The sequence below is a fragment of the Aulostomus chinensis genome, chromosome 14 (genome assembly GCF_037954235.1).
Source record: "Aulostomus chinensis isolate RoL2024-O1b breed Wild chromosome 14, RoL_Achi_v1.0, whole genome shotgun sequence".
Classification (NCBI taxonomy): domain Eukaryota; kingdom Metazoa; phylum Chordata; class Actinopteri; order Syngnathiformes; family Aulostomidae; genus Aulostomus; species Aulostomus chinensis.
The window spans coordinates 22,779,895-22,805,361 of record NC_141333.1 but is presented as its reverse complement, the minus strand read 5'-3'; the positions used below and the strand labels follow the sequence as shown (position 1 = coordinate 22,805,361).

General features: G+C 42.9%; 1 protein-coding gene across 8 annotated transcripts in view; it reads left to right on the top strand.

Moving 5' to 3' along the window:
* Positions 1 to 25,467, top strand: part of fryl (furry homolog, like) — a 73,498-nt gene that overhangs the window by 4,182 nt on the left and 43,849 nt on the right. For 3 of the 8 annotated variants that reach the window (XM_086224578.1, XM_086224572.1, XM_086224577.1), the window contains exons 1-2: positions 11,956 to 12,212; positions 14,285 to 14,350. The exons of 1 other annotated variant lie outside the window; for it this stretch is intronic. In XM_086224578.1, the coding sequence (XP_086080704.1) occupies positions 11,984 to 12,212; positions 14,285 to 14,350 (295 nt within the window). In that variant the 5' untranslated portion in view covers positions 11,956 to 11,983. Of the gene's footprint in view, positions 1 to 6,372; positions 6,442 to 11,580; positions 12,213 to 14,284; positions 14,351 to 20,015; positions 20,659 to 25,467 lie in introns of those variants that run through there. 4 more of the 8 variants (XM_086224571.1, XM_086224575.1, XM_086224573.1 and 1 more) reach the window with 4 other exon arrangements.

Genomic DNA, 25,467 nt, shown 5'->3' with positions numbered 1-25,467 from the left:
GCACACTGAGTTCCTGAGTTAGGCTTTTTTGGTTTGATTGCATTGAAATTCTTGGCATAGTGTAGCACAATGAAAACTGAGTCTTGCTAGAAATAGCCTATAATTGAGCCCTACTGAAGAAGTTTATCCCTGGTTTTGGGAGAAACCATTTGGAGCATAATTGATGTTTGGGTCTGCCTTAGCCAAAGAAACCACCCCATCTCTGCCCTCAAGACGGCCACAGCTGGGGTGCAAGTGTCTTTGCCATATTTGGATGAATTCACTTTCACATTAAGGGCTCATATTCTCTGGCTAAATGTTATCTAGAGCAAGGAAGAGATAAGGGGGATATCCTCTGAAACATTCGTGTGTACTTTCCTCCGCAGTCAGAAGAAGCCACTAATGTTTCCTCTCCAGAAGTAGTGATTACAACAGGACCGGGCCTGTCATTTAGAGCTGGTGGGAGCCAGATATAGGTTTGTCCAATTTTCTGTAGCGCCCTGCCTGTTATATGAGCTGGACCAAAATCTTCCCTATGTACTTGTACACAGGGAAGACATTGCATTCGACACCCTTGATTTTGTTATGTGAAGTTTGATGGTGGTTGTGCTCCTTGGATTCACGTAAAAGGGTAAACTTGAAGGAAACTTCGGACATGATGCAATGCCAGCGCCTGGATATTATTTTGACAGGAAAGCAAAGGGAAGACAACAAAACAAGAAGAGACAATGTTGTGTTTGTCGGGGAAGTCCTCTGCTTCCTGGATAGATGATCTTCCTCCTATTGCAGCATCCTCGCTGCGAGCTGTGCTCCGTAAATTGCAGGGCGATGTTAGATGAAGTCTAGTTAACCATTGATCACATAGTTTTTGCTCTGTTGACCTTTAGCTCTTCTCTCCTGTTGCAGTTGCTCCTAAATGTCTAAAGCCTGGGATGCTTGATTATGACAACATTGGAATAGACAATAACTTTTGTCAACATTGAGATTGCGTCTATATTCCACAAATACTGATAGGAGTTTGGTGAAATCAGGTTTCCTTGCTTCCTGTTGCTCATTGTTTATTGTTTATGGCATTATAGACAAAAACCTCCATAAAAAATAGTTTCTCAATAAAACATATTGATGATTGTCATGATTAAATGTAGAATCAATACTTTGAATCGAATCATTGCTTCATCGTTGTTGAAGAAGTCAGATTGTTCATATTAGTTTGAGACCTTCACGGTCAGAACATGGCAAGCGCTTGCAGCTAAACTAGTGATGGAATATGAGATTAGGAGTATCGCAACGGGTGTTGATGCGAAGCCGACTTAAACGTACAGATGCGATATCGGGATTGTAATCATGGTGTTGATCCATGTACTAATCTAGGATCAGTTCTGTAGCTTGTGCTGGACCATGAAACTACCATAACTGAACATGAGACATGTCTCTGATCCACACACACACACACACACAATTCAAATAAATTCCTCTGAGAAACACTTGAAATACTTCTGTGTATTTGTATGTTCTCTCTAATGACAGATACTGTGTAGTTTACTACAGCCGCATGACAAAATATTTATTATAACCCCCTGAAAAATGATAAGAGTTCATTTATATCTGGACTCAAATCCCCTGAATCCACCATTTTCTATTGTTGTCATGGAAACATCAATTGTGGTACGATCAGTTTTGTGACATATTTTCTTAATTCTTTTTTTCTTGCATGGTGTTTATCTGCAGCCTACAACTTCTGCGTATTTGAGGGGGTCGGATTGCTTTGGGTTTGTTTCGCCTTTGGCACAGTTTGCAGTGCAGTTCTTGTGTCAGATTGTAAATTCAGAAAAATTCTCCCAACTCCATTAGTTGAGAGCTTACTGTTCTAGAAAGGCTTCACCTTTTGTGTTCCTCTTTGGTTTCACAGCTCATTTAGGTTATCCAGCACAGACTGTTAGCCCATTTGCCTGGCCACTGTCTAAACAAAGCTGAAGGCTCACGCTACTTCCCGTGTCACAACTCTACATGACCCTTTAAAAAATATCATCCTACATGTTACATATTACAGCTCCAATTCTCTCACAGCATCATTGCAACACGAACTACCACACAATAATAAGTTGAACTCAGTTATCTTGTTTTCATAATCATTGGCAGCCAAAACTGTTGTTGACAAGATAAAAAAGTGATTAGTTGCCACGCTTTACGAATGACTAAACTCTGCATACCTGCACAGAGGGGAGTTACACAGATTTGGTGAAAGAAGGAATGTTGCGATGAGATATTTTTCAGCACTTCTGGAGGCACACACGTGTTTAAATATAGAACAGGAGCTTTATGTGAGGCTGCGTGTGCTGCGGCCTTAAGGTCGTGCACAGTCAGGTTTACGCTTGTTCTCTGTGGTCACATGCTTTTTATTCTGCCTTACTGAGTTGGTGGGGGAGGGGTGAGTAAATGTTTAATCACATGTTTGTAAAACTGTGAGAAACAAGCGATTTGCGTCTGACACATTTCTTAGGTGTGGGGCAAGATGAGGTAAATGGTTTAACATGACTTTTGGGCAGATCCGTTCTCATCATCTTTCCTCAGAACTGCAGTGGAACTTCCTTCCTTTGTTCAACTACAGTTTGATATTGGTTTACCATCCATCCATCGTCATCTTCCGCTTATTCCTACACATTAAGGGTCGCGGGGGGGCTGGAGCCTATCCCAGCGTCAACGGGCGAGAGGCGGGGTTCACCCTGGACAGGTCACCAGTCCATCACAGGGCCAACACATAGAGACAGACAACCATTCACACTCACAGTCACACCTACGGTCAATTTAGAGCATCAATCAGCCTCGTCCCCTCTTGATGTCTTTGGACTGTGGAGGAAGCTGGAGTACCAGAGAGAACCCAGCAGGAACAGGGAGAACATGGAGACTCACACAGAAAGATCCCGTGCCCGAGCAGGGACTCGAACCCGGAACCTTCTTGCTGTGAGGCCACAGTGCTGACCACTGCACCACCGTGCAGCCCGATATTGGTTAACTTACAAGTTTATTCTTTTGTACTTTCATTTCTGTGTTGAACCAGTCTCTGGAAAGAACCACATTTATTTACTTTAAGATCATACATTGGGTAAAGAATGAGAATGATTGTTCTGCACTGAGAGACCTCACAATAGTGATTGTTGAACTGGATGTTCGATTATCTGACTAAATATAAATGGAGTTCTTTTCAATGTCTGTGTTGATAAATTGGAAGGAAAGTACAGTTTTGGAGGCTCAGATCACTTATGTAACCCTTGGATGTAGGGGTAATCTTGAGATTATTTCTCTTTCTCTGCTGAGGAGGAGGAGTAGGTGGTTTTAATCCTGTCCCAGTGCAGAACAAACCAGGCTAAAGCCAACGATAGGTTGACCTGTCACTCAGCTGTGACCAAGACTGGCGTGTCCACCAACCCAGTGACTGTACTGGATGACTGTTTACAAGGAAACAAAATTATACTAGATTATGCGTATCAACTGCCACGCACACGCATGGCTGATTAACTCCACCCTCGAAGAATTGTGACATAGTTCCCAGTAGAGCTGCAATTATCAAGTATTTTTGGAATCGAGTATTCTGTCGATTATTTCTTCGAGTAATCAAGTACTCTAACGGATTATACTTTTTTGTTTTTAAACAAATAAATCAATTTGTCTGTGTTCAAAACAACCCGTCCGGCATCGCTTGGATGTGTCCGTCAGTCACAACAGTCCGGGTGACGCACACGCAGGCACACCTCGTCACTCTTTCTCCGTCTTGCTCACACATGCGCGCGCGCACCTCATCGCCCTCTCTCTCTCGTTACGATATCGTCACATGAGGTTAATCAAATGAAGCCTCGAGGTAAAGAATTTGCCTCGATCATTTTTTGTACTCGAGTTACTTGAGTAATCGTTGCAGCCCTAGTTCCCAGTGAATGTCGAATATTATGTGCTTTGTGCAATGTGAAGACCAGTGGCCATCCCTTAACTACACAACATCCATCCATTTTCTACCTCTTCTCCTGTTGAGGGTGGTGGGGGTGGAGCCTATCCCAGCAGCCTTCCCCCTGGACAGGTCACCAGTCCATGGCAGGGCCAACACATAGAGACAGACAACCATTGGCTCTCCCAGCCACGCCTACAGTCAATTTAGAGTCTGGATTAACCTGGTCCCTCTTGATGTCTTTGGACTGTGGAGGAAGCTGGAGTACCAGAGAGAACCCAGCAGGAACAGGGAGAACATGGAGACTCACACAGAAAGACCCCGTGCTCCAGCCGGGGCTCCACCCACAACCTTCTTGCTGGGGGGCCACAGTGAAGACCACTGCTCCACCAGGCCACCACTACACAACATGTCCTTGAGCATTATTGATATTTAGAATACTGTCCACGTAGGATTGTTAGACTATTTATCTCCTGCTGATACATCGTATTTTTGAAATGTTAAAAACAGCAACAACAAGAAATGGATCCATTCCACTGCAATTTTTTAAAAAGAAATTTAGATGTAGCAATAATGGATTATTATAGATTTTGTCTCATGATATTAATCAACATATGAAATCATCCCATCTCTCATCTTCACTTGACTAAACTGATCAGTGGATAACCCTATTTTTTCTGAGTGCCATTCAAAATCAGTAGTTTTTGTGTCAACTACAAAACTTAAATTCAATTCAAAAGGAACTTTTATTTGTCCTTGGGGGGCAACTGACAGGCGTGTGGCGCAAACACCAAACATGCAGAGACACTAAAAAAAAAGTAATAAAAAAATAAACACGAGGCTTGAAGTGCAAGTTACATCTCTGCCCAAAAGCTGACGCATCACCAGATATGAAACAATAAATATATAGATAATCCTAATAAATACTCAATAACCACGTTGCCACATGGTTAAAGCCACCATTTACACTGAGTTAAAATTGAGTTTGAGTGTGGCACAGATGAATATAATCACCAGCTCTCATGAGATAGCCATAGAAAGACACGATTTCTGCTGGCTGCTGATTAAATGAATGTTTACGTGCGGATAGTGCTGTGTTCTGCCAACCTGTTGCTGTGTGGATGTTTTAGACCCCTTTCACACTGCACCAAAAATGCGGGTCAACGCAGGTTTTACGGCATTCTGAAAGGGTCAACTCGTCATTTCGACCCGCTTCGACCGACTCACCAAGCGACCCGGGTGTTTAGCGGCTCAGCTCTGCTCACCTGCAGTGTGAAAAAGGCAACCCGCGTCGTCTCAGGTTTCACGCGACCTTCCTGTCGCATCCTGATTTTGTCACTGTGCCGCCTGTCAGGCTTCGTCTGTAGCTTCTTCTGCTCCCTTCCAGACGAGCCAAAAACTCCATCCTCCTTCGCTGCATTAGCGCTTGGACATTTTCCAATCTGCGCCGAGTTTGTACGCAGTGACAACGCTAACGTTCGACTCGGCGACATCCACGTTGTCATTTGTTTACATCTCAGTGTTCCGGCGCAAATTTATGTGAAATGATGACGTTGTCAGTGTGATGACGTATAAGAGAGAAAAACACAGTTACACAGCCCTCACAGCGGGAGTTCAGACCCGGGTCTTCTAGAAGCTTGAATGTACCCTAATGCCGAGCAAACGTGGCTCCAAAAACCCGCGTTGACATGCGTGTGAAAAGGGTATAAGATGTAGCATTGCATGGATGCATTCTGGTATGGAGAATATGCGATAGTTCAGTGCTGAGATTAATCAGCACAATGCAGAACCAAATTCCCGAGTTCTTCAAATTCTTGGAAAACAGCTCTGTGGAAAAAATTGCCATTTCACCATTTACATTCATTAGATTAATACACTACAGTGTGCACCAGAGCTGCAGGGCTATAAGCCGGGGAAGTCAAGCTCTTGCTCTCACATACAACTCACGTGTCTGTCATTCACCACTCTGTTTATTTTATGATTTTGTTGAAGAAGTTATGGAGGGTTTGAAGGTATCAGATCATTAGATACCAGTCCAACCCTGGCTTGTCTCTGTGCTGTTAGCAGCTTTGTCCAGAGGCACTACGCTGTGTTTCTAGGTGATCCGTCTGCATTATTTTGAAGGCCATGTCTCCGTAATGCCTTGAGAGTTCCTTCAAAATTGGTACAAATGTTTTTTTTACATTTAGTCAAGGATGATCTCATTAAACAAGTTTCTGGCTATAAGTCTAGAAAAACTACTATACCAAGATACTGCAACCTTTCATGCTCAAAAGTGTACTATGATTTTGATTTTTGGGCTTAATACTCCGCAACCTTATCTGCATCAAAATACAATGTCCAAAATGAGGTGTGACTGAACTCTGACTTGTGTTGTGTACTATTATTGTTGTATATATTCAGCACTATCAGGTGATGCATGACAGTGACGAGATTTCTTCTGTTTCCTGTTTTAGATTCTTGTGCATTGAAAGTGTAGAGCCCCCCTTTTCCTCAACATCCAGCCCCTGCTCCATGGCCTTAAGGTACGCCGGGTGTTAGTGCATGAACAGAGTTTTATCAGTCTGCTTTCCTTTCTTTATTTTTCCGATGCTTCCTGGATTTGTGAAATGTAAAGCTAAAACAGTGACTGTAAGATTTTGCCTTTTTTTTTTTTATATTGAAACCTCAAATAAGAAATCCAGTGAAGGAAACTGCAAGCTAAAAATCAGCGTTGAAATCGGATGGTATTTTCCACTTCTGATGCATAAATGTTGTGTAGTTAACATCTCTGGTGGTACGCAGAGCCCTGCTTTCCTCGGAGGGATGTGTTCAAGCTGCAGTGCACATTTCCCTATGAACAAATGACTCTCACATTCAGGCTCTCGTCAAACAAGTTCTTGCAGAGCTCATTAAGCTTATCGCCGTTTGGTAAATCTCTTTGCATTTCATAGTATATGATTGCTGTTTACCCAGTGTTCCACTGTTTCTTGTGTGAGAGGGAAAAAAGAAGCAGGTGCAGCTGCTGGTCAGTGCATTAATGTAACGCCTCTGTGTCCCATTTATTTCCTTCTCATTAAACCTGAGACGCTCAGTTCTATCCCCTGTTTCTTTAGTGCAGGTCGTGCTTATGTGTTTCTTTCAGTCAAGCAGCTACTGTTTTTAGCGTAGCTTCTTTGTTACATCTCATGGGCTAACTTTGTTTCCGCGGTAACACAGCAAAATTACGTAAATTGGTGCAGTGACAAAACTCCCTTTCAAACCTGACACAGGGATGTATGGGACATTGACCTTGCCAGGGATGTCAGTCGCTTCCCTGGAGCCCTCTGGGCTGAGTGAGACAGCTGGATCTTGCCATCAGAGGTGATGGAAAAAAACAAAATTAACCCCAACAACTATGTCATCGTCCATGTGACATTGTCAAATGCAGATTTGGTAGACATCGCCCAACCCTAGTCAGATCAAATGTGATGTTACCCAGAAGGTTAATATTAGTATGATCGAATGTATGTACTGACATTCAGAAAATGTACCGAAGGACAGAGCTGGTCATCGGCGTCAGCTAGATGTGAAGTGTAGAAATACTGGTGGTAATTTTGGTTCTAATTTTGGTGGCTAGAGTAGTCACTGAAGTGAAGTGTCTTATGTCATACTGTATGTTTCAAATATACAAACAGTCGGCGACTGATAGGGTTGGCCAGCTGAGGTGAACTGAATCTTCAATGCAGTTTCAGTGAACTTCGAAAATTCACACACACACACACACACACACGCTGTTCTAAATCATTCTACTCTACCGCTGAGCTGTACATTTTGTTAAGTTCTCTTGCATTTGTGAGTTCCTTTTCAAGGAATGCTGCAGCCTGTGGGAGATGTGCATCATCAGAAGGGTAATTGGTCAGGATGGAAAAGAGGATGAATTTAATTCAGGGTCTGGTCAGGTCACATTCTCACATTCTTCAGTGGTGACAACCAAACTCACTGTGGGTTGCCTCACAACTGTCATTTACTACTGTGAAGAACCCGCTCCATCTCTTTGTCTGCATGTCCGAATGTTTAACAGTGCATTTCTTGTTCTTGTTTGCAAATGAAAGACTCCCTACAAACTTAACTTGTTGGAAACCAGATCTGAAAGTCAAAGTTGATGGACACAGTAGCAATGTGCTGTGCTTCCAGACCCAAGATGTGAGAAGTAAACGGTATTTTGTAACGGTGAAGAGGAAAAGAAGTTTTGTCATAAAGCAGGGCTTTGCTTTGTCTGCTCTTGGAGGTTTTTAAGTATGAATAAATAAAATAAATAAAGCTATCCCTGAAAGGCTTTTCTTTTTTTGTCACATGCATCATTTACCGTTATTTCAGACTTAAGTGAAATGTTGTACATATTGTAAAAGTGGACTTAAGAATAAGAATTGACTAGATTTCACCATTAGAGGGCAGTGCAACCTTGTTAGTGCAGCAGCGGTGCAGGTCAGGTAAGTGCATGCCCAGGGTGATCAACATGACGGTAGAGGAGTAGTTCTGGCCATCGAACGTCCAGTTCCCCAGCTGACAGAAGGGACTATGGCTTCTGGGCCACAGCCCACTAGTTTTCCTGTTTTCCACTGCTTGAAAGCAGAACAAGTCAGAAGCAGGAGGGACCCAGAATGGCATAGGAACGCGGCACATTGTTCCCAGAGCTTCCTCTTTCACATTCCTGGGCTGATTGGGATCTGGGCCTCCTGTGCAGGGGTATTGTTTGAGCTCAACAGCACCACAGACCTGGCCCCAGCAAACCACAGCTGCCTCCACTGACCATTGTGGTGCTCAGGCGGAGTGATGGCTATCTTTGTGTCATCAGTCATCCCTCACTCTCTACTTCTCAGTCTCTCTGACTCATTTAGTGATTCGTACCAGGATCTTCTGCCTCAGCCTCTCTGTATCCTTGACTGGGCCTCAGAGTTTTACTCTATCCCCCAAAAAATCCCTGTCCTTGCTGGAACAGTCTTAATTTCTTTGGTAATGTAATATTAATGTAGAATAGAGCTGTTGCTATTTTTATCCTAAACTGAAAATCAATTGCGAGTCCCTGCTAACTTCCAAGCGGGATCATGAATTCTCCCTGTATTTTCTTTTCTTGGTCTGTCCATCCTTGCATACTTGTGCACATCAGGGGGAGAAAAAACTGGACAGACACAGCTACTAATTAACACATTGCTGGTAGCTGATTAATGAGACACCATGGCCACTGGAATTGGAGTTGATGGAGCAATTGAATGGTACTGCGACCGCTTGGTTTCACCCTCTGTTTACAGTAAGAGAGCTGCTGGGCTCTGGGCCAGAGTTCTGCATGGGTCTGAATTTCAAGACCTGCCCAACCTGGTGATATGCAAAGCCCACATATGGCCCATTAGTTCTGCAACCCGACCCTACTCTCCAAAAGAGTCCACTCATCAGCAGCAGCAGAGCCTCCAGTGACAGCTCTTCTTTCACCTGATTCAGGTCGACTGATGTTTTTGCTGACTGTCAGACATTTTGGGTCAGCATCTGGCCATTTTTGCACTTAGAGGAATTAACACAGGATATGAAGCGTTTATCGTCTGAACAATAATGTCACACACACACACACACACACACTCTGGAAAGTTAAGATCTGATCTGGGTTGTCTGTCTTGTCATATATCTGAGAAATCACACACAACTGTATACTTTTGTTAATTAGCTTCAGTGCAAACACGTTGATGGATTGTAAAAGTTCATAATAGGGATGGAACCCAGGTAATAAGAAGGAAATGAGTTGTATCAGTTGAAATTTCGACAAGTTTGTACAAGTGACGGGATGTTAGGTTGCCTTCCGGTGGGTTCAACTCTTTTGTTGGTGCTGGTTGCACGTTCTACCACATGGCCGCCTCTAGAGGGTAGAGTTGTTGCCAAACTGCCCCACTGTGTCATTGCATTCTTCTATGTTGTGGTTGCTTTGCAGAATAGCTTTGTTGGATAAATTTATTAGTTACAGTTAAATTGATTAGACACTGTGCAACCTTTTTGTACGGCGTTATGAGAAAATACACCGTAAAAAATGTTCTTTTTTGTTTTCTTTGTTTTTCCTCCTTCCTCTTGTCATGGGTTTTATACTGAAACGGTTACATCATCTCTCTGATATCACACTGCAGTAGAGGGTCAATGCACAAAAATCCCTGATGGACACACTGGACTTGCACGCACTGACTTTCTACTTGAAGAACACATTTTCCTGTGATATCCACTTTGGGAAAGTGATCTAACATGAAGAGATTAGCACCAGCATGCTGGACAATGTGTTGGATTGATTTATACTCTTGAAAAGTTGAGTTCTGCATTTTGTGAGGTGGACATTGCATCACCCCTGTAGAGTCAAACTCTACATAGATGAGAAAAATGGTTTGTTGCATATTAGTCAATATCTTTTTAGTACCAGTACTCAAGTTGAAGGCATTAAAAAGGTTAATTGATCTTGATTTTTTTGTTTAATATGTTATTTAGCTATGGATCACTTGAGGCAGAGAAATGTGATCAGATATATATCTCGTATTGTAGTTGTATTGCCTAACGTCTCACAAATGTTGGTCGATAATTCATTTTACATTTGGGAGACGGTCATTTTGTACGTCCGATGTCTTGTTTAGAGCCATCAGGCTTTGCTTCTTGCCTGGGAGACTCAATCAAGGGCTAAATAGTCCTCCAGAGCGTCAGACCAGTTAATGAATGAGGCCCAGTGTCTTGGAAGTTGAGCTTAAATCCTGATTGATTCTGTTGTACCACCAGATAATTTAAATAACACTGAGTCACTTGATTTGATATCAGAATGTTGCTTTAGTTTTAATGAGAGGAAAATATGTGTATTGTTCTGTTTTGTGTCATATCATCTGGATATGTCATTGTGGTGCACAGTAAATGATGAATCAGCACTAAATGCTCTTCTTAAGTGTTTTAAGAATACAGATATTTTGCTGATTGCTGTGGGGGGTGTAGAAGTATTGCAGTGCTGAACTACTATTGTTGACTTGCGTTGTGTTTAGACGGGCTATTAATTTTTGCACTCAATCCCAGAGAACAGCAAGCTGAATTCTTTACGCAGCAAGCTGTAGGCAGTGAGCTCTTGAGTCAGCACCACAGCAGAGCCCCTCTCCCTCCTCATCTGTGGATATTTGGAAGGGTTTGCATTTGCTGTAGGTACAAGCTGTGCAGCCAAGCGGGTCGCAGCAGTCTGTCATCACCCCCCACCCTACCCCCCCGTTTAACAGAGCCCATCACTTTGCTCATTCTGCTTTTCTTCATGATTCCTCAGTTACAGTTACAGTTCAGCAGAGGTGAAAGCAAGGTGATATATTATGTTATAGGAGTAGAATGGCAGGAAACCAGTATTGTGTGTTTGTGTATGACTGCCTATGAGTGACACCAGTAATGATAAAGGCTAACAGTGCATGCATGCGGGCTGGTATAGCTTGGTTTTTAAAGCTTTCCTGCTTCTCGGCCTGTCAATCTTCTTCCTCCTCTCTTGGTCTTTTACCCTGGTGAGCAACGCAGGATAGCAGGGTGTGGCTGGTGTCGTCTCTATTGTGATTGGCTGTTGGCCGAGCCTTGTGTTATCTCCTGTGGAACATGTTCTGGTCCCACCCCAGATAGTGCCGAGCACTGAAACATAGTCCTGCCCTCACAGTTACGTCACTACCAATGAGAAATGCCATGTCTGTTTGGTTTCTCTCTTCTGTGGGATCAGACAGGTAATGTTTCTGGCATCAGGGGAAGCTTCTTACTCAGTCAAGAAGACTTGCTACAGTCAACAGCTTCTTTGGTACGAGTTCGTCCAGACAAACAACTTTAGAGAGCCTGGTAGGCAGCACCTCCTCTCTAACCTGTAAAGGCAGTTCTCAGCGCCCACACAGGTCCTCAAGGTGGGTGACTGGAGTTGCTCCTTGTAGGTAGCAGCTGGGCATGTGGGCTGTACCCTGTTTGCCTGCTTGTCTGTAAGTGGAGCAGCTGAGGCAGACAGGCTATTAGTATGGGAGAATGGCATGGAAGAGGCTATTGGACAACGCGCCAGAGTGAACGACAGGAGAAGTGTTGTGGAATATGGAGTTTCTGAGGAGCCTGGTTCCAACTGTCATCTCGGGGGAGGTGTCCCCTGAACATGGGACAGCCTTGCCCAGAGAGACGGGCCCACGGCTCCTTCGGATGAAGAGACGGGGCCTGCTCGCCATGGGGCAGACAATTGAGGAGGATCCAGTGGATCTCGTCGTTGAGGTTGATCCACCGATTGGCTCCTCTGGGCCAGGTCGCAGTAACAAAACCCGTCTCAAAGGTATGACACACTCAACTGCCTGCTTGTAAACTGTGTTAACCTCTGCAAATTAACCAAACCGCCTCGTACAGGCTATTAAGTATTTGCATTTTTATTCGGCTTATTAAAAATGGTAGCAATGCTAAGGTGGGCAGCCACACTTCTTAATTTCTTGGTTTTTATTGACCATACTAAGTATGGAAGACACTATAGGATTAGGAGTTTTTGAAGACTTAAATGATATTGTCAGTTTATCAGCTGATGCTCTTGGCCTCATTGCACCAAAGCCCAACTGTAATTACTTTAGATAAACCTTTCTGCTCATGTACAGTATATAAACGCATAGTGCAAAGCAGTGGAGCCTTGCTCTATTGCTGCCTCCAATGAGACTAATTTAATAAAAGAGCCAATATCCTTTTTTGTCAGGAAAAAGGAGGTGAAATCGGCTAAGTGGCAGGCAGCCCTGAATTGGCCCGGTCAGATGAGAACACACAATAAACAGCTGAGAGTTAAATGTCATGTCACAGCAAGTGCTTCATATTTATCACCTTTAATCTGAGCATTTCCAATCTAGGAAGCTAAAGGCTGACATGCTTTCAAGGCAGAGAGTGAGCTAATGATTGTGGATGCTGAATTTCCTCTAATAAACAACTAATTGCTTGCTGATGTGTCAGCTGTAACAGCTTGATGTGCAGAGGCAGTTTTCAGCTTGATTTTGAGGCTTGTCTGTCAGCACCCAAGGGGTCAAAGGAAATCATTCGAGGCAGTTTTGACTCTGGGAATTTATTTTTACCTTTTGCGAAATTTCTGATCTATTTTGGACCCCCACCCCCCATTATAAACAAACACACATGCACATGCGCTCCATTTTTCATATCATAATCATATAACATAAGTGATGCAATTCTTGCTGGATTTATTGTGTCTGTTTGGTTACACAGTGTTGACCTATGTGCCTTGTCAGAGGTGAACGCCCTGTCAGTGCTTGTATGCTATATTGCTGCCTAACAACACAAACGAGAGCGTGTTGGAGTCTGTAGTTGCACAGGGACGTGCTCGATTCTGTGCAGCATCTCATCAGTGTCTAACGGATGCTGACAGATCGTTGCTGTGGAGAAGAGCTGTCACTCAACCGCTGAACTTTTTTTTTTAATTGTTAAAGTATATTTAAAAATATATACAATTTAACTTTTTATTGTTATTGTGTCTTAAGCCTGTCAGCATAACAGTTTGTTAGATGTAAAATTGTCACTGAAATGATGGCGGTAACAATACTTACATTCTAAGAGCATTTTATGACATTGATATGATAATATAGTAGCATAATAATGCAGGCACCCCCCTTTGAAAGTAATTAACTTTTTATTCTTAAGAATATTCACAAAATATTCTTGCGTAGACACGTGAAGGCAATGGGCACCATATTGAGGTCTGCAGAGTTGAGTTCCTGTGTGTGTATCGTGTGATAGTATTATCCTGACAGGCCTAATGGCAATTGCATAGTAATGCTAACTTAGCTTAGTAAAAATAAGCAAATGTAATCAAATATTGAGTAGGTGTGTAGAGCAGCTGGAGCTGTGCAGAAGATGATGATAATCCTTTGATGTAGGTCTGCCGTTGTCTGTGTGGCTACAGCAGTCAAAGGTTTAGTGGCTGTGTGTACACATAAGCATAGTGTGTGTGTGTGTGTGTGTGTGTGTGTGTGTGTGTGTGTACTGGCCAGCTAGTTTGCATCAGCAGGGTGACGCCATGTCCTTGCTCTCTCAGTTTAGCTTGTTGCAGTGTTACCTGTTGGAGCATGCTTCCTCCCTGTTTACTCATGGCTGAAGCATGACTGAGCTCACCCTTCTGCCTAGCCCACCTTGCGTCTTAGCATCCAAGAATAGGAGCAAACTGCTAGCTTAACTAACACACTGGCAGTGACAGCTCGAGTGTTTCCTGTCCACTCTTTGGTTTGGAGCCTCAATCTGCTCAATTGCTTTGAGTTAATATTCATATTAAAAAACAAAACAAAATGGTGAAAATACTTTCCTGCCGACCACATCGGCCAACCAGCTGTTTTCAAGTCCTTCCCTTTTTTTCTTTCTGACTAGGAAACATTCACCAATTTAGAAAAATCTCCTTTATACGTCGTGCTCATCGTGGCAGGCGCCACAAAGGTGAGTTATGTGATACAAGAAGTGATGTGACGACTGCAGTAGTTTGGAAAAGTTCATGATGATACGAAGGATCATTTGCTGTGCGTGCATTTCAATGGGAGTTTATCACCACTCCCTGCTGCACAACTGGCATCACCAGTTGGCTTTTAAGGTGGTGCTACTTTCTTTTTGTGATTTGTCTTTCTATGCACACAGTGACATCACCCACTCTTTCACTTCAGTTTTTGGGAAAGGTTTGATGAGTATATGATTAATGGGTGCAGCAGGTTTGCTGTTTGTGATTTAGGAGTGTCAACCTTTGTCATGAAAGATATTTACCTCTGAACAATGCTTACGAACAGAGCTTAGACCAAAGTATTAATCAAGTTATTTTTTTCATTCATCACTTTCCTCAGTTCAAGGATGTGTATGAATGATGGGCTGAGCTGTTCTAGTTCCTGCCTTTCATTGAGTGTCCCTTTAGTTTTGCCGGTTGTGCTGCTCCGTCAGTCCATAGAGGCAGTAGGTCTCTGACTCTTTGCTAGGCAGAGCTGGTTAATTCTCAGCTTGAGTCGAGGAGAAAGGCACATTCATTCTGTTGATGTGGGTGAACAGTATTGCCTGGAATTGGCCAAAATATGTTGAAATGCTAGTACAGAGTTTGTTTTGGTAATTTGTACATAGAAGGATGCTGGTACCTGAGGTGTGCATAGGTTGTTGAGTTGGGCTGTACAACATGATGGATCTAAATAGCATGTCCTCTGCAGCCCAGGCATCACTGGGGAGGTCAAGGATTGAATTACGGCTACTATCGATTATTGTTCCCACCACTGCCCTTCGGAGAGGCCAGGACAGGAAATGCATCCTCCACCCTGTGGGCTCCTGGGAGCAGCAGCTCCCCTGTACTCTCTGCAGTCAGGGCGGCTTGCTGTCAGTGACTGCTCCCACTTTGTGAATGGAAGGCCCTGCCTTGGCTGTGCATTTAGTTGAGATTATTTGATCAGTGAGCTCGTCTTTCCAGGAAGTCGGTTATAACATTGTTGATTTGAATAGGTCCGCATCAGCTCTGTTGGACAGCAGCTTACAGCTCGAATGTTCTCAGAGCCATTCTCCTGCATTTCTGAAACAATGAGGCCTGCTGGAGTGTCTGCATGTTTGCATGTTAAATGTCCTCCTGATGATGACGACGATATGAACTACATTTTTGTTTTTGCACTTGTGAAGTAATATTCTCCTCCAGCCAAGCTCAACTTCCTTCCCCCTGTTGCCCCATCGCTTGGAATATATTTCAGTTTTTTCATTCATGTGAAGGGCAGTGCACATTAATTGACATTTCTGTAAATGTACCAGTGTTAGCCAGCAGGCTTATTTTCAACTGTAGTCCTTGTCCCTGGCAAGATGTTGTGCTAGAGACCGGGTGGCTAAATATAAAGGCTGTACTAAACCTAAACAAGTGTCCCAGAGCACTCCAAGGCCTAGAAGAAACATTTTTGTTCAGTTCATTTAGAAATAACCAAACCCTATCCATGAAGTTCCTTACAACTGTCAGGCCAATTGGTCATGACTTATTTTGTGTGTGTAGCAGCGCCCCCAAGCAAAACGCAGGGCTCCAAACTGTTCACAACCCTAGAATGCTCCTAAAATCAAATTTTAACCAAAGTGAATGTAAACCAGCCGCCACCAACCTGTCAATCTTCTTTGTGACATTTGAATTATATTTTGACATTCGGTTCAACACAAGTCAGCATGCACAGTCTGTTTTTTTGGGCTTTTTTCATCAACCATGACCAGAATAACCACATTACTGCCTTGTGCTGGTGGAGGTCCCGTTGGAAAACTTAATGCCGTCATGTCTCGGTCTGTAACATTATCTGGAGGCAGTTAAGACGGAGTCCCAGGGAGGATCTGTGTTCATCCCAAACACATTTCCGAGCGTCCCTGGGATGAGGGGATGCCGGTTCTCTCAAGCCCATAAAACTACGGATCCACGTAATTATGGACAAAGTGCTGCTGCTTTCCGCTGATGTAACGAATGGATGAAATAATCTTAGGCTTCTGCTTCCTTGACTAAATGCCCGACCTTGACGCCATGCCTCTGCTTATGAGAGTGCTTCAGGCAGCGCTACGTCATCATGCTGCAGCTTGCCCAACAATATTGCCGTTGTGGATGGTTGGGGGTGTGTGTACGTTTTGGTAAACTCTGCGTAGGTTGGGAAAGTTGGCACTTTTTTTCTTTGCTTGGGTTAAAACATAAAAAGCAACATTACAGAAAGCTGTTAAAAATGTGAGGTGGACTGGTAACCCGAACTTTAGAAAACTGCTCGTTGTGTCAACATGAGATATTTTAATACCGTGTCTAAGTTAATAGTTCCTTTCTTGTTGAGACAAAGCTTTAACTTTGAAACCTGTCAAATATGAAGCTAGTACAGTGAGGCGGTGAGCTTAACTTCACATAAAAGCTGAAAACATGGTAGCCTTGTTGTGTGTATGTGTGTTTAAACCACACGCAAACTGTAGTGTAAAAAAATGACATGTTGTTTTTGTGGGTTTAAGTGTTGCACTGCTGCTGAGCCATTACAGCAACTTCCTTCTGTCTCAGCTGGTTGTTTGGCAACCTCACAATGATGAGACTTGTCCCTTAATGCGTGACCATTGTAAGATTAAATCTTTTCAATTTTGAAATAATTAGATTTGTGTTATTCACCAAGAAAATGTAGCATGATCCAGGACATCAAATGAAATCAAGCATGATGTAATTGTTGAAAATGTGCAAAGGGACACTAAAGAATCTGGGCTTGTTTATGACACGGTTGAGTTCCACAGTGGAAGCCTGCATCAGGGTAGCACCAGCCAGGGCCTGACAAAGCATCTGCTTATGTTGTGTTTGTTTGCTATGAGCTCTGCCTCATTTTGCATAACTTGTGTAGTGCAGGGCATGTGACAGAGGGAGCGACTGAGGGTGAGAGAGAAATGAAAACTAAGCTGGAACAAGACAAAGAGGCGTTTGTGTTTTGCAGCCTTCTCGGTGCTGTAGTCTCAAAATATTTACCGAACAAACGTAATCCGGCGCTTGACAGCAAAATTACTTAATGTCATGTGGATCTGCTTTTAAGTCTGGAAAGACTGCCATCAACACCAACTTTAAATATTTGATGAATCTGGTGTGTGTGTGTGTGTGTGTGTGTGTGTGTGTGTGTGTATGTGTGTTCTTGTACTTGTACTTGCTACACATTGAGGACCAGAATACATATTTAACCCACAGAGTGAGGACATTTTTGGAAAGTGAGGACATTTTAGCCGGTCCTCACATCTTCAAAGGGCCATGTGAGGGTCAAGACTTGGTTTTAGGGTCGAGTTTAGAATCAGGTTCTGGTTAGATTTAGGGTCAAGGTCAAGGTCAGGCTAGGGAATGTATTATGTCAATGAAAGTCCTCACAGAGATAGATTCCAAGGACAGGTAAATTAAAGGATTTGGTGTTGGATATGTGGACAAAGATGTTTAGATTCTCATCCACAGGGCTGAGGTTCTTCCTGGGGCCAGTGGCAAAACATCTTCAAGAGTGGGATGCACCAATTTATCGGCCATATAATGGTATTGGCCAATATTCACCTTGTTTACCACCATTGGCCGGTCAGACAACATTAGCATTGACTGTTAGCAGTGGCCATGATCTGTTGATGAATAAGAAGGTCAAATTAAATATTTACACTGGAATTTGTGCTCATTCAAAGTGTGATGAATGGACGAAAGACGTTAAAACATCTTTTATTTTGTTGCAATCATGAGTTGTTTTTTGTGTGTCCAGATGGAAAAATTGCAACAGCACAAAAAACAACAACAAAAAAAGAACATCGCTGTTAGCTAGAGGTCATATTTTTAAAATCTGGATGTGAGTATTGCTGAATAATTTTGGGAAAAAAATCCTTAATACTGATTTTGACTGATCAATAATGATAAGATTCATTATGTTTGAGAGAATTATCCATCTCGTCATTTTTCACATTTATAACATAAATAGATGATGATTAAAATGGTGATGTATGATTGTAGCTTTTATTTTTCCTGGGGATCTGTCCTCAGGAGAAATGTTTTCTTTCGTATTGAAATACCATTTGCAGGCTGGGATTTCTGTGCAGTATGACAATTCTTAAAATGGTATTCACCAGATGCAATGATTGTATTTTTCTTTGCCAATTCCTTTTTTTGTTTTTGTGTGTTTTTTTTGTTCGTAGGACCTGCTGTTTCTGATCTTTGCTGATTAGGATTTTCTGTCTAAGAGCTTTAATTGTCAGAATACAAAAACATAAAAATCAACTTCTCTTCAGTGGAAAATTCTGTTTTCATAATTGCAGAAACTATTATGCTTACAGTTTTCCTCAAATTGCGCTAGGTTACTGGATCTTTTCTTACTTAAATAACTCAAAATTTTTAAAAAATGTTCTACTGGAAAGAGGAACAAATTAAATTCTTCTGAAAATGTAAGTTACATGTTAGATATGTCAAAGTTTGACGTATTGTTTACTTATCTAACAACAGCAGTTGAATGCAGCAGTCAACAAAGGAAAGATAGCTTCCTCAAACTGATGGAGTTTTAAGTGCCTGCTTGTTGTTTGGGACGTTTTCATTGTGTTTTACCCCAGAATGTCGGAAGTATTCTGGATTCTTTCAAGGATCCTTCAGTAAGTCACACTGCCCTTGATTCAACCCTTCTTGGATGTGCCAGTGTCAGTTCCTCTCTCACGTTCACAAAAAAAGGCAGCGGGCTGTTTCTTCACTAATGCAGTGTGCATTGATTTTGTGTATCATTCTGTATGTAGCTCTGCCTGATAGCTTTGTGGACTGAGCAATGATGTAATGCTTAAGACTCAACTGGGTGTGATTGTTCAGATTTGCAAATAGATGAGCAGTGATCACTATCATGCTGAGACCTGAGAGGGTGAACTGGTAGAAAGTACCATTACTACAAGTTCAGGTAGATGGTGTAGTGTTGCCAAGTACCGTAAAGAAAAACTAAATGCACTTTACTTTGCTGTGAAAATGGGGGTAAATGGTACATGTCATTTGTGATTATTTATGATTTTTATTGTTTTGGAAGAAAGACCTGAATAGAAGTTGTTAGAAGCACCCCCATGTTCAGTTTGTTCTCTCAGTTCTCTATCTGTTTTTTTTTTTTGTCCTCCCATTCTTTCCTGTCCCTCCTACTGCAGTCAGGGATGACGCATCAGTATTACCGTGGAGCTTACAGGAAGTGATGTTTTCATTGGCTAGTGGGAAAGACGGCACAGTAGCAGCTCTGACATGCATATGCATCGCTGAACCACAGTCAGGGAACACTCGCAGCATTTTGATGACATCACCTACCCCCACACTCTGATCCCACCTCCCTCTGTTTGCTGTTGAAACAAGCAACACACACACACACACACACACACACACACACACACACACACACACACACACGCACACACACACTCTCTCTCTCTGTCTCTCTCTCGCTCTCTCTTTCTGTGTGTGTGTGTCTCTCTCTCTCTGTCTCTCACTCTCTGTGTCTCTCACTCTCTCACCCAGAGAGAAAAGAGCAGGCATCAGTAAAAGAACAAGCGCTAGCTTGGAAGAGGAGGGGCTGCTTGCCGAGCGAATGGAGAGGGAGAGAGAGCTCTGGGGGGAGGTGGAGGGTGCCCGACAGTACTAGCGGGCTAGCTCTGGCACATACACACACAGGAAGAGGAGAGGAGAGGGAATATTGCGATGTGATGTTTTTGCGTCTACTATTTGGCTGCTGTTTTCTTATCAGGAGCAAAAGTTCTCACCCACTTCTGTCCTTCGCCTCTCTGGAATTTTCTGTTCTGAAATGGGGATGAGGGACTCTGTGGATTGGAAAGTGGGCAGCAGGCGCTGGGGTGGAATACTTCTTTAGCCAGGCAATGCACTATCTCCTTCTACTAGCGCCGTTCTTCTCTACACTGAACTAGGTGGCAGAGGAAACAACTGCCAGCGTTTCATCGGTCTCTTTCCATAGTTGCTGTCCATACTGGTCCAGGATGCTGCTTTTGCCTGGCACCTGTGGAGGGTAGTGCTCAGCTCCAGTCAGGGGGGAGAGGAGAGGAGCTGCAAGTGTGAGAAGCAAAAAAAAATTAGTTTGAAGGGTTAATGCAAGGTTGGAAGAAGAGTCAAATAGTTGGGTTGTTGAAGTGAAAGGGAGTGGAGCTCTGTAAAATTGTGCCCTCTGATGACGCCAGACTTTTGAGAGCCGCCATGCTGAGCCTGCAGGATTCGGTCTTCTTTGAGATCAGCATCAAATCTTTGCTCAAGTCCTGGAGTAGCAGCTGTGAGTACTTTGCCAAGCTTCCACACATGTTTACATACCACACTTGGCCACCAGATTTATCTGTGCAGCTTTGCACATGCTTGCATTCATCCATGCTTTGAGCTTTCCTATCGCCTACCTGTATAAGCACAGATTATTAATGGAGTTGTCAGTATGATGGATTATATTTAGTCCAGGTTTAGCCAGGCTTGTTTGATGTATGTGCAGGTGGCGGCAATTAACCTCTTCCTTCAGCAGTCTGCCGTCCTGCTCCTGCTCACTCTCCTGCCCCTGTGTTGTCCTGTAGATAATGTTTCTATTGCAGGGAATCTGCTGATACAGAACACAGATTACTCACAGGTGAACTGGAAGGGCTGCCTCTTGCTCTGACGATACGGCCTGCTCTTGTTACATTGCGTCTCAATCTACTTTTTTATTTGTTTTACCACTCATATCTCATGTTAGTTTCCTTTAGCAGCACTCAGCGCAGTCTTCAACCTTCCTTTGTTGTCTACTACATGCTTTTATAGCCCTCCTCTTCATTCCCTCTGGAGCAGCTAATGTTCCCCCTTTATCGATCCGTCGTCTCCGCCGCCCTGTTATTAGCTCCCATATTACATCACAAATCTGAAAGACACTAGTTCCTCAGTCCCGTTGACGTGTATGTGGTGATGGACAAAGTTGGATGGGAACCCACCGCTGGCCGGACAGGGAACAGCATGTAGCCTATGATCCACAGAGTTGCTGCCAGTGCAGAACCTCAGCCGCACAAACTCGGAGCCACATTTCTAAAATGGAATCGTTTTGCCTGCTGGTCACGTCTCACCTGACCTGAGTTCTGCTGCATGAGTTAAAATCTAAAGGGAAGTTACAGAAGCTTACTGGTTGCCTGAATTGGGACCACAGGACCAAGTTGTTAGCAATATGGCCAAACCATTTATATGAGTAGTATTAGCTACTTTATCATCTCGTAGTGGACATCCTGGGAGGTAAAAGCAAACATTATATGACTGATAACCAGTATAATGTTCAAGAACATTCCCAAAAACAAAATTACCATTCGACAGACTGTATGACCAACATCACGCTACAGGCCATCATCACTCACCTCAAGGGCCAGACAAGTCGAAGTGTGTCAGACCAGACTGGCTGATCACATCCTTTGTATTTCTGATGCTGACGAGAGCTTCCACAAGTCAGCGCTTAGAGAAGTGAACCGATGTGTTCAGCTCGCCCCTCAATATGAAGTGGCTGTTATGGCCCCCCTATTTAAGGTTGTTTATCATCTCTTGCTACGTACATGATATTTAAATTTTTTGGGGACAGGATAATATTTTTGAATCACTTCATGGTCATTAATTGTGTTCACTGCATCCACAACATCACCCGCTTGCCTCCTTACTTGCTAGGACTGTGCTAATTTTGCATTTAAGCAGCAAGAAAGAAGGGGGAAGCAAAAGGACATTAATTTTTTCAAATTAATTTCTTGTAAAGGAAAGAAAACAATGATATAGGCAGTTCTCCACAAAATGGGGTCTGCCAGATGCAAGAAACAAATGAATACAGTAAAACGCCTAACAATAACAAATACGATATTTAGAAAGTCCAACTGTAAAACAATGTTCATGCTATTCTCTTTTTTTGTTAGGTAAAAATGAGAGATGCACCAGCTGCATTTTTCAAGGCTGATTCAGATTTTACAGATTTTTTTTCTTCTTCTTTTTTTTTTCTTAAGGGTGAACTGTCATTACCGATTTTGGCTGATTCAGATTTTCTGTCTAAGAACTGTACTTGATGGAATATGAAAATAAAATTATATTTATTACCTTAACTACAGAAAATATCACTCCTACAGTTTCCCCTGTATTGTATTAGGTTACTGGATCTTCTCTCACTTAAACAACTCAAAATAATTGGATAAAGAAATAAAGTGCACTCCCATTGGAAAGAGGAACAAATGAAAATGAGTCCAAATGAGTTGTAGTATGTCAGCTGTGCATGAAATATATGTTACTTCCCAAACAAAAGCAGTAGAATGCAGCACCTAATGAAGGAGAGGAGAGGCTGCAAGCTAGTTCTTGGTTCCAAGCTCTGCCTATTAGCTTTAACTGCTTTGTCTTTGTTAGTGACCAAACAGTTGACACTGACTGGCCGGTTACTGGTCAGGCCGGGTTCACTGGAAACCAGCTGATTCTGGCCCCCAGCGAGGCAGTCGGTGCCTCCCCAGTAAAAAGTCTCCATAGATATTTTTGATCTCTAATAATTTTCTATGATTTGATCGGGGAGCAGAGTGACACCTGTATGTAGGTATCGGTTTATCCCAAGTGATGTAGGAAGGAAACAATCAAGACACTCCCGAGTCAAAAGGCATTTTTAACAACACAGTATGCAAGCCAGCATTTTGGATTGTCGCCGTTTGGGTGAAGAAGCTCCGTGGTCTGTGATAAAGCACCTTCATGTCGCAAACTGCAGTTGCTGCAGAGCGCGTCTGAACTTCGTAGACCCTGTCAATGGCAGTGACAACGTTGAATAGAATTCAACCACGCTGGCCCCAGCTGCTCCACCCCCACTGACCCCAGCTTAAACTCCCTTCACTCAGGCAGCCAGCAGGAAGATGCCCTCTGATAAAGTGAGAATATCGCAGACACCTGCGAATACATAAGCCGTCCCAAAAATGATTGGTTCGTATCTGAAGCAGAGAGAGAAGTAATATATGGCATTTATTTATCTGCATGGTAAAGTTAAAGCAATTTGGTTTTTGCCAACAAAGAACTAAAGTTCAGTATTCGGCTCTACTCCTTCTGTAAAAAACCAAAACACTGAGCATCCTGTAAAAGATCCGGCCTCCTCACACAGTCACACAACATGCAGGTTTGCTTAACAACAAACTCTCCACCAGCTAGTGCTTATCACCAGTGTCCACTGGAATAGGCTCCACCCTCATGACCCTAAACAGGATATGGGACTCATTAAACTGTGAACAATACAGGAATTGTGAATTTTTTTTTTTTTTAACAGTATCTTGTAATAAATCCTTTCTAATGTAAACAAATTGACTTGTCATCCTGGCAAGGAAAAACAGGCTGGATCTGTAGGCATTTCAGAGCCCAGCTTAGACCAGAGATTTGCAAGTTTTACAGCGTTGCAGAGAAATGTCAACCGCAGAGCGTCTGAATCAGTGTCACGGAGCCTCAAAAGATTCACCTCATCAGATCTCAAGTGCGGTTTTATTGAGCTTTTAAGGCATTTTTCAGTGTTGCTAGTTGCGTCCTGTTGTGAATCATTAGTCTGAACTGGGCCTGATTGGCTCTTGACTCTCAATCCGTCTACAGTCAGGTTTCTTTCTGACTCTATTAAAAGCTTTAACAGATATTTTTGGATAGTCTGCGAGCGTTAGACAATGTGCAGGAATGTTTGTGTAACTTTCTAGCCCCTCTGCCCCCCCCCCCCCCCCCACTGCACTCGCCTGATATTAGATGTGCAAAGTATTCCTTTGTTTGGATATTCTGCAAGAGAAAATGTGAAGTCATGTTGTTAAACACATTTTTTTGGGGCCACATTTAGAGAGATATTTTTTTTCATGTTTCCACTCAGATTTTTATGTGCAAATTGAAAATGTGCCTAAAAACAGATAAATGGAAACATCTTCAGACTGATCTTGGACTCGTGTGAAAATCTATACAGGTACTTTGCATTTAACCATTTCCTGTTTGGAGTAACACCCACCTGTGGATTAGCCTCTCTCCCCCATTTACCCCTGATGAGCCCCCCACCCCACCCACCACCACCAGCCCTCTCTCTCTTATCCTATGCTGGTTGCCAGTTTCTCATCAGGCCTCTCAAACAAAAGGGGCCTAATTTCAGAAACCTTTCCGCGCTGTCCTCCTACAGCCTCCAGCCATGTATACTCTCTTTGTGATTCTCTTTTCACGATATTGTGTGAGTACGGACAATGTTGTCGAATGTTAATGTTTGTTGCTCACTCTATCTTTGTCCTCATACTTGCTGATAATATTTTTACGTGTTGGTATCGCAGCTTATCTTCACCTGCTTTGGTTAACAGCCTTGTTTGTCCTGGATCATTTTCGTTTTTGTTTTTTTTTTTTTAATTGGAAGTAATAATGATGAGGAGTAAACCAGTAGTAACTTGTCCGTCTCTACGATGTTAGCACACAATAACACACCTGGCATTGCCACACCACAAAAACATTTGCAGTGATTCTTTTGTCTCTTAAAAAAAAAAGGGGGGGGGGGGGGAAGAGTGCACTCACAGCCCTGCATTCCAGCACTATGTGTGTGTTTGTGCTGTTGTTTCTGGTTGTCCTGACAGGGGAAGTGAGCAAGCATTTGGGCGGGCTTTATTTTAACTGTGACAAGGTGGAGTCACTGTTCTAATAGTTGTGTAATGCTGTTTCCTTTGTACAATCATGGAACTCCTGGCCTTCACCAACCAAACATGAAAAGCATTTTCTCATCCAGCAGCTCAGCAGCAGTTTATCGGTTGTTGTCTCAGAACAGTAGTTCTTCTTATAGGCCAAGATGTTCTGAAGCCCTTGGATACCAGACAGCATGTGCAGCATGTTTATCTGTGACTGAGATGGACTACAGAAACTCCATTCTGGAGTTTGACCTGAAGATATATATGATTAATTAACGCTGAATCATTGGGAAACCACAAAGCATCCACTTTTATTGACTGAAGGTTAACTCTCTATTTAGGGAACTGCCCTGAGACCCTTCGAGAACAAGGAGATGTTGCAGTTCTTAAAACCGCACTTTTATCCAGTTTGAATGTGGTAATTATAGCACTGAAACACCTAAGAAGGCATT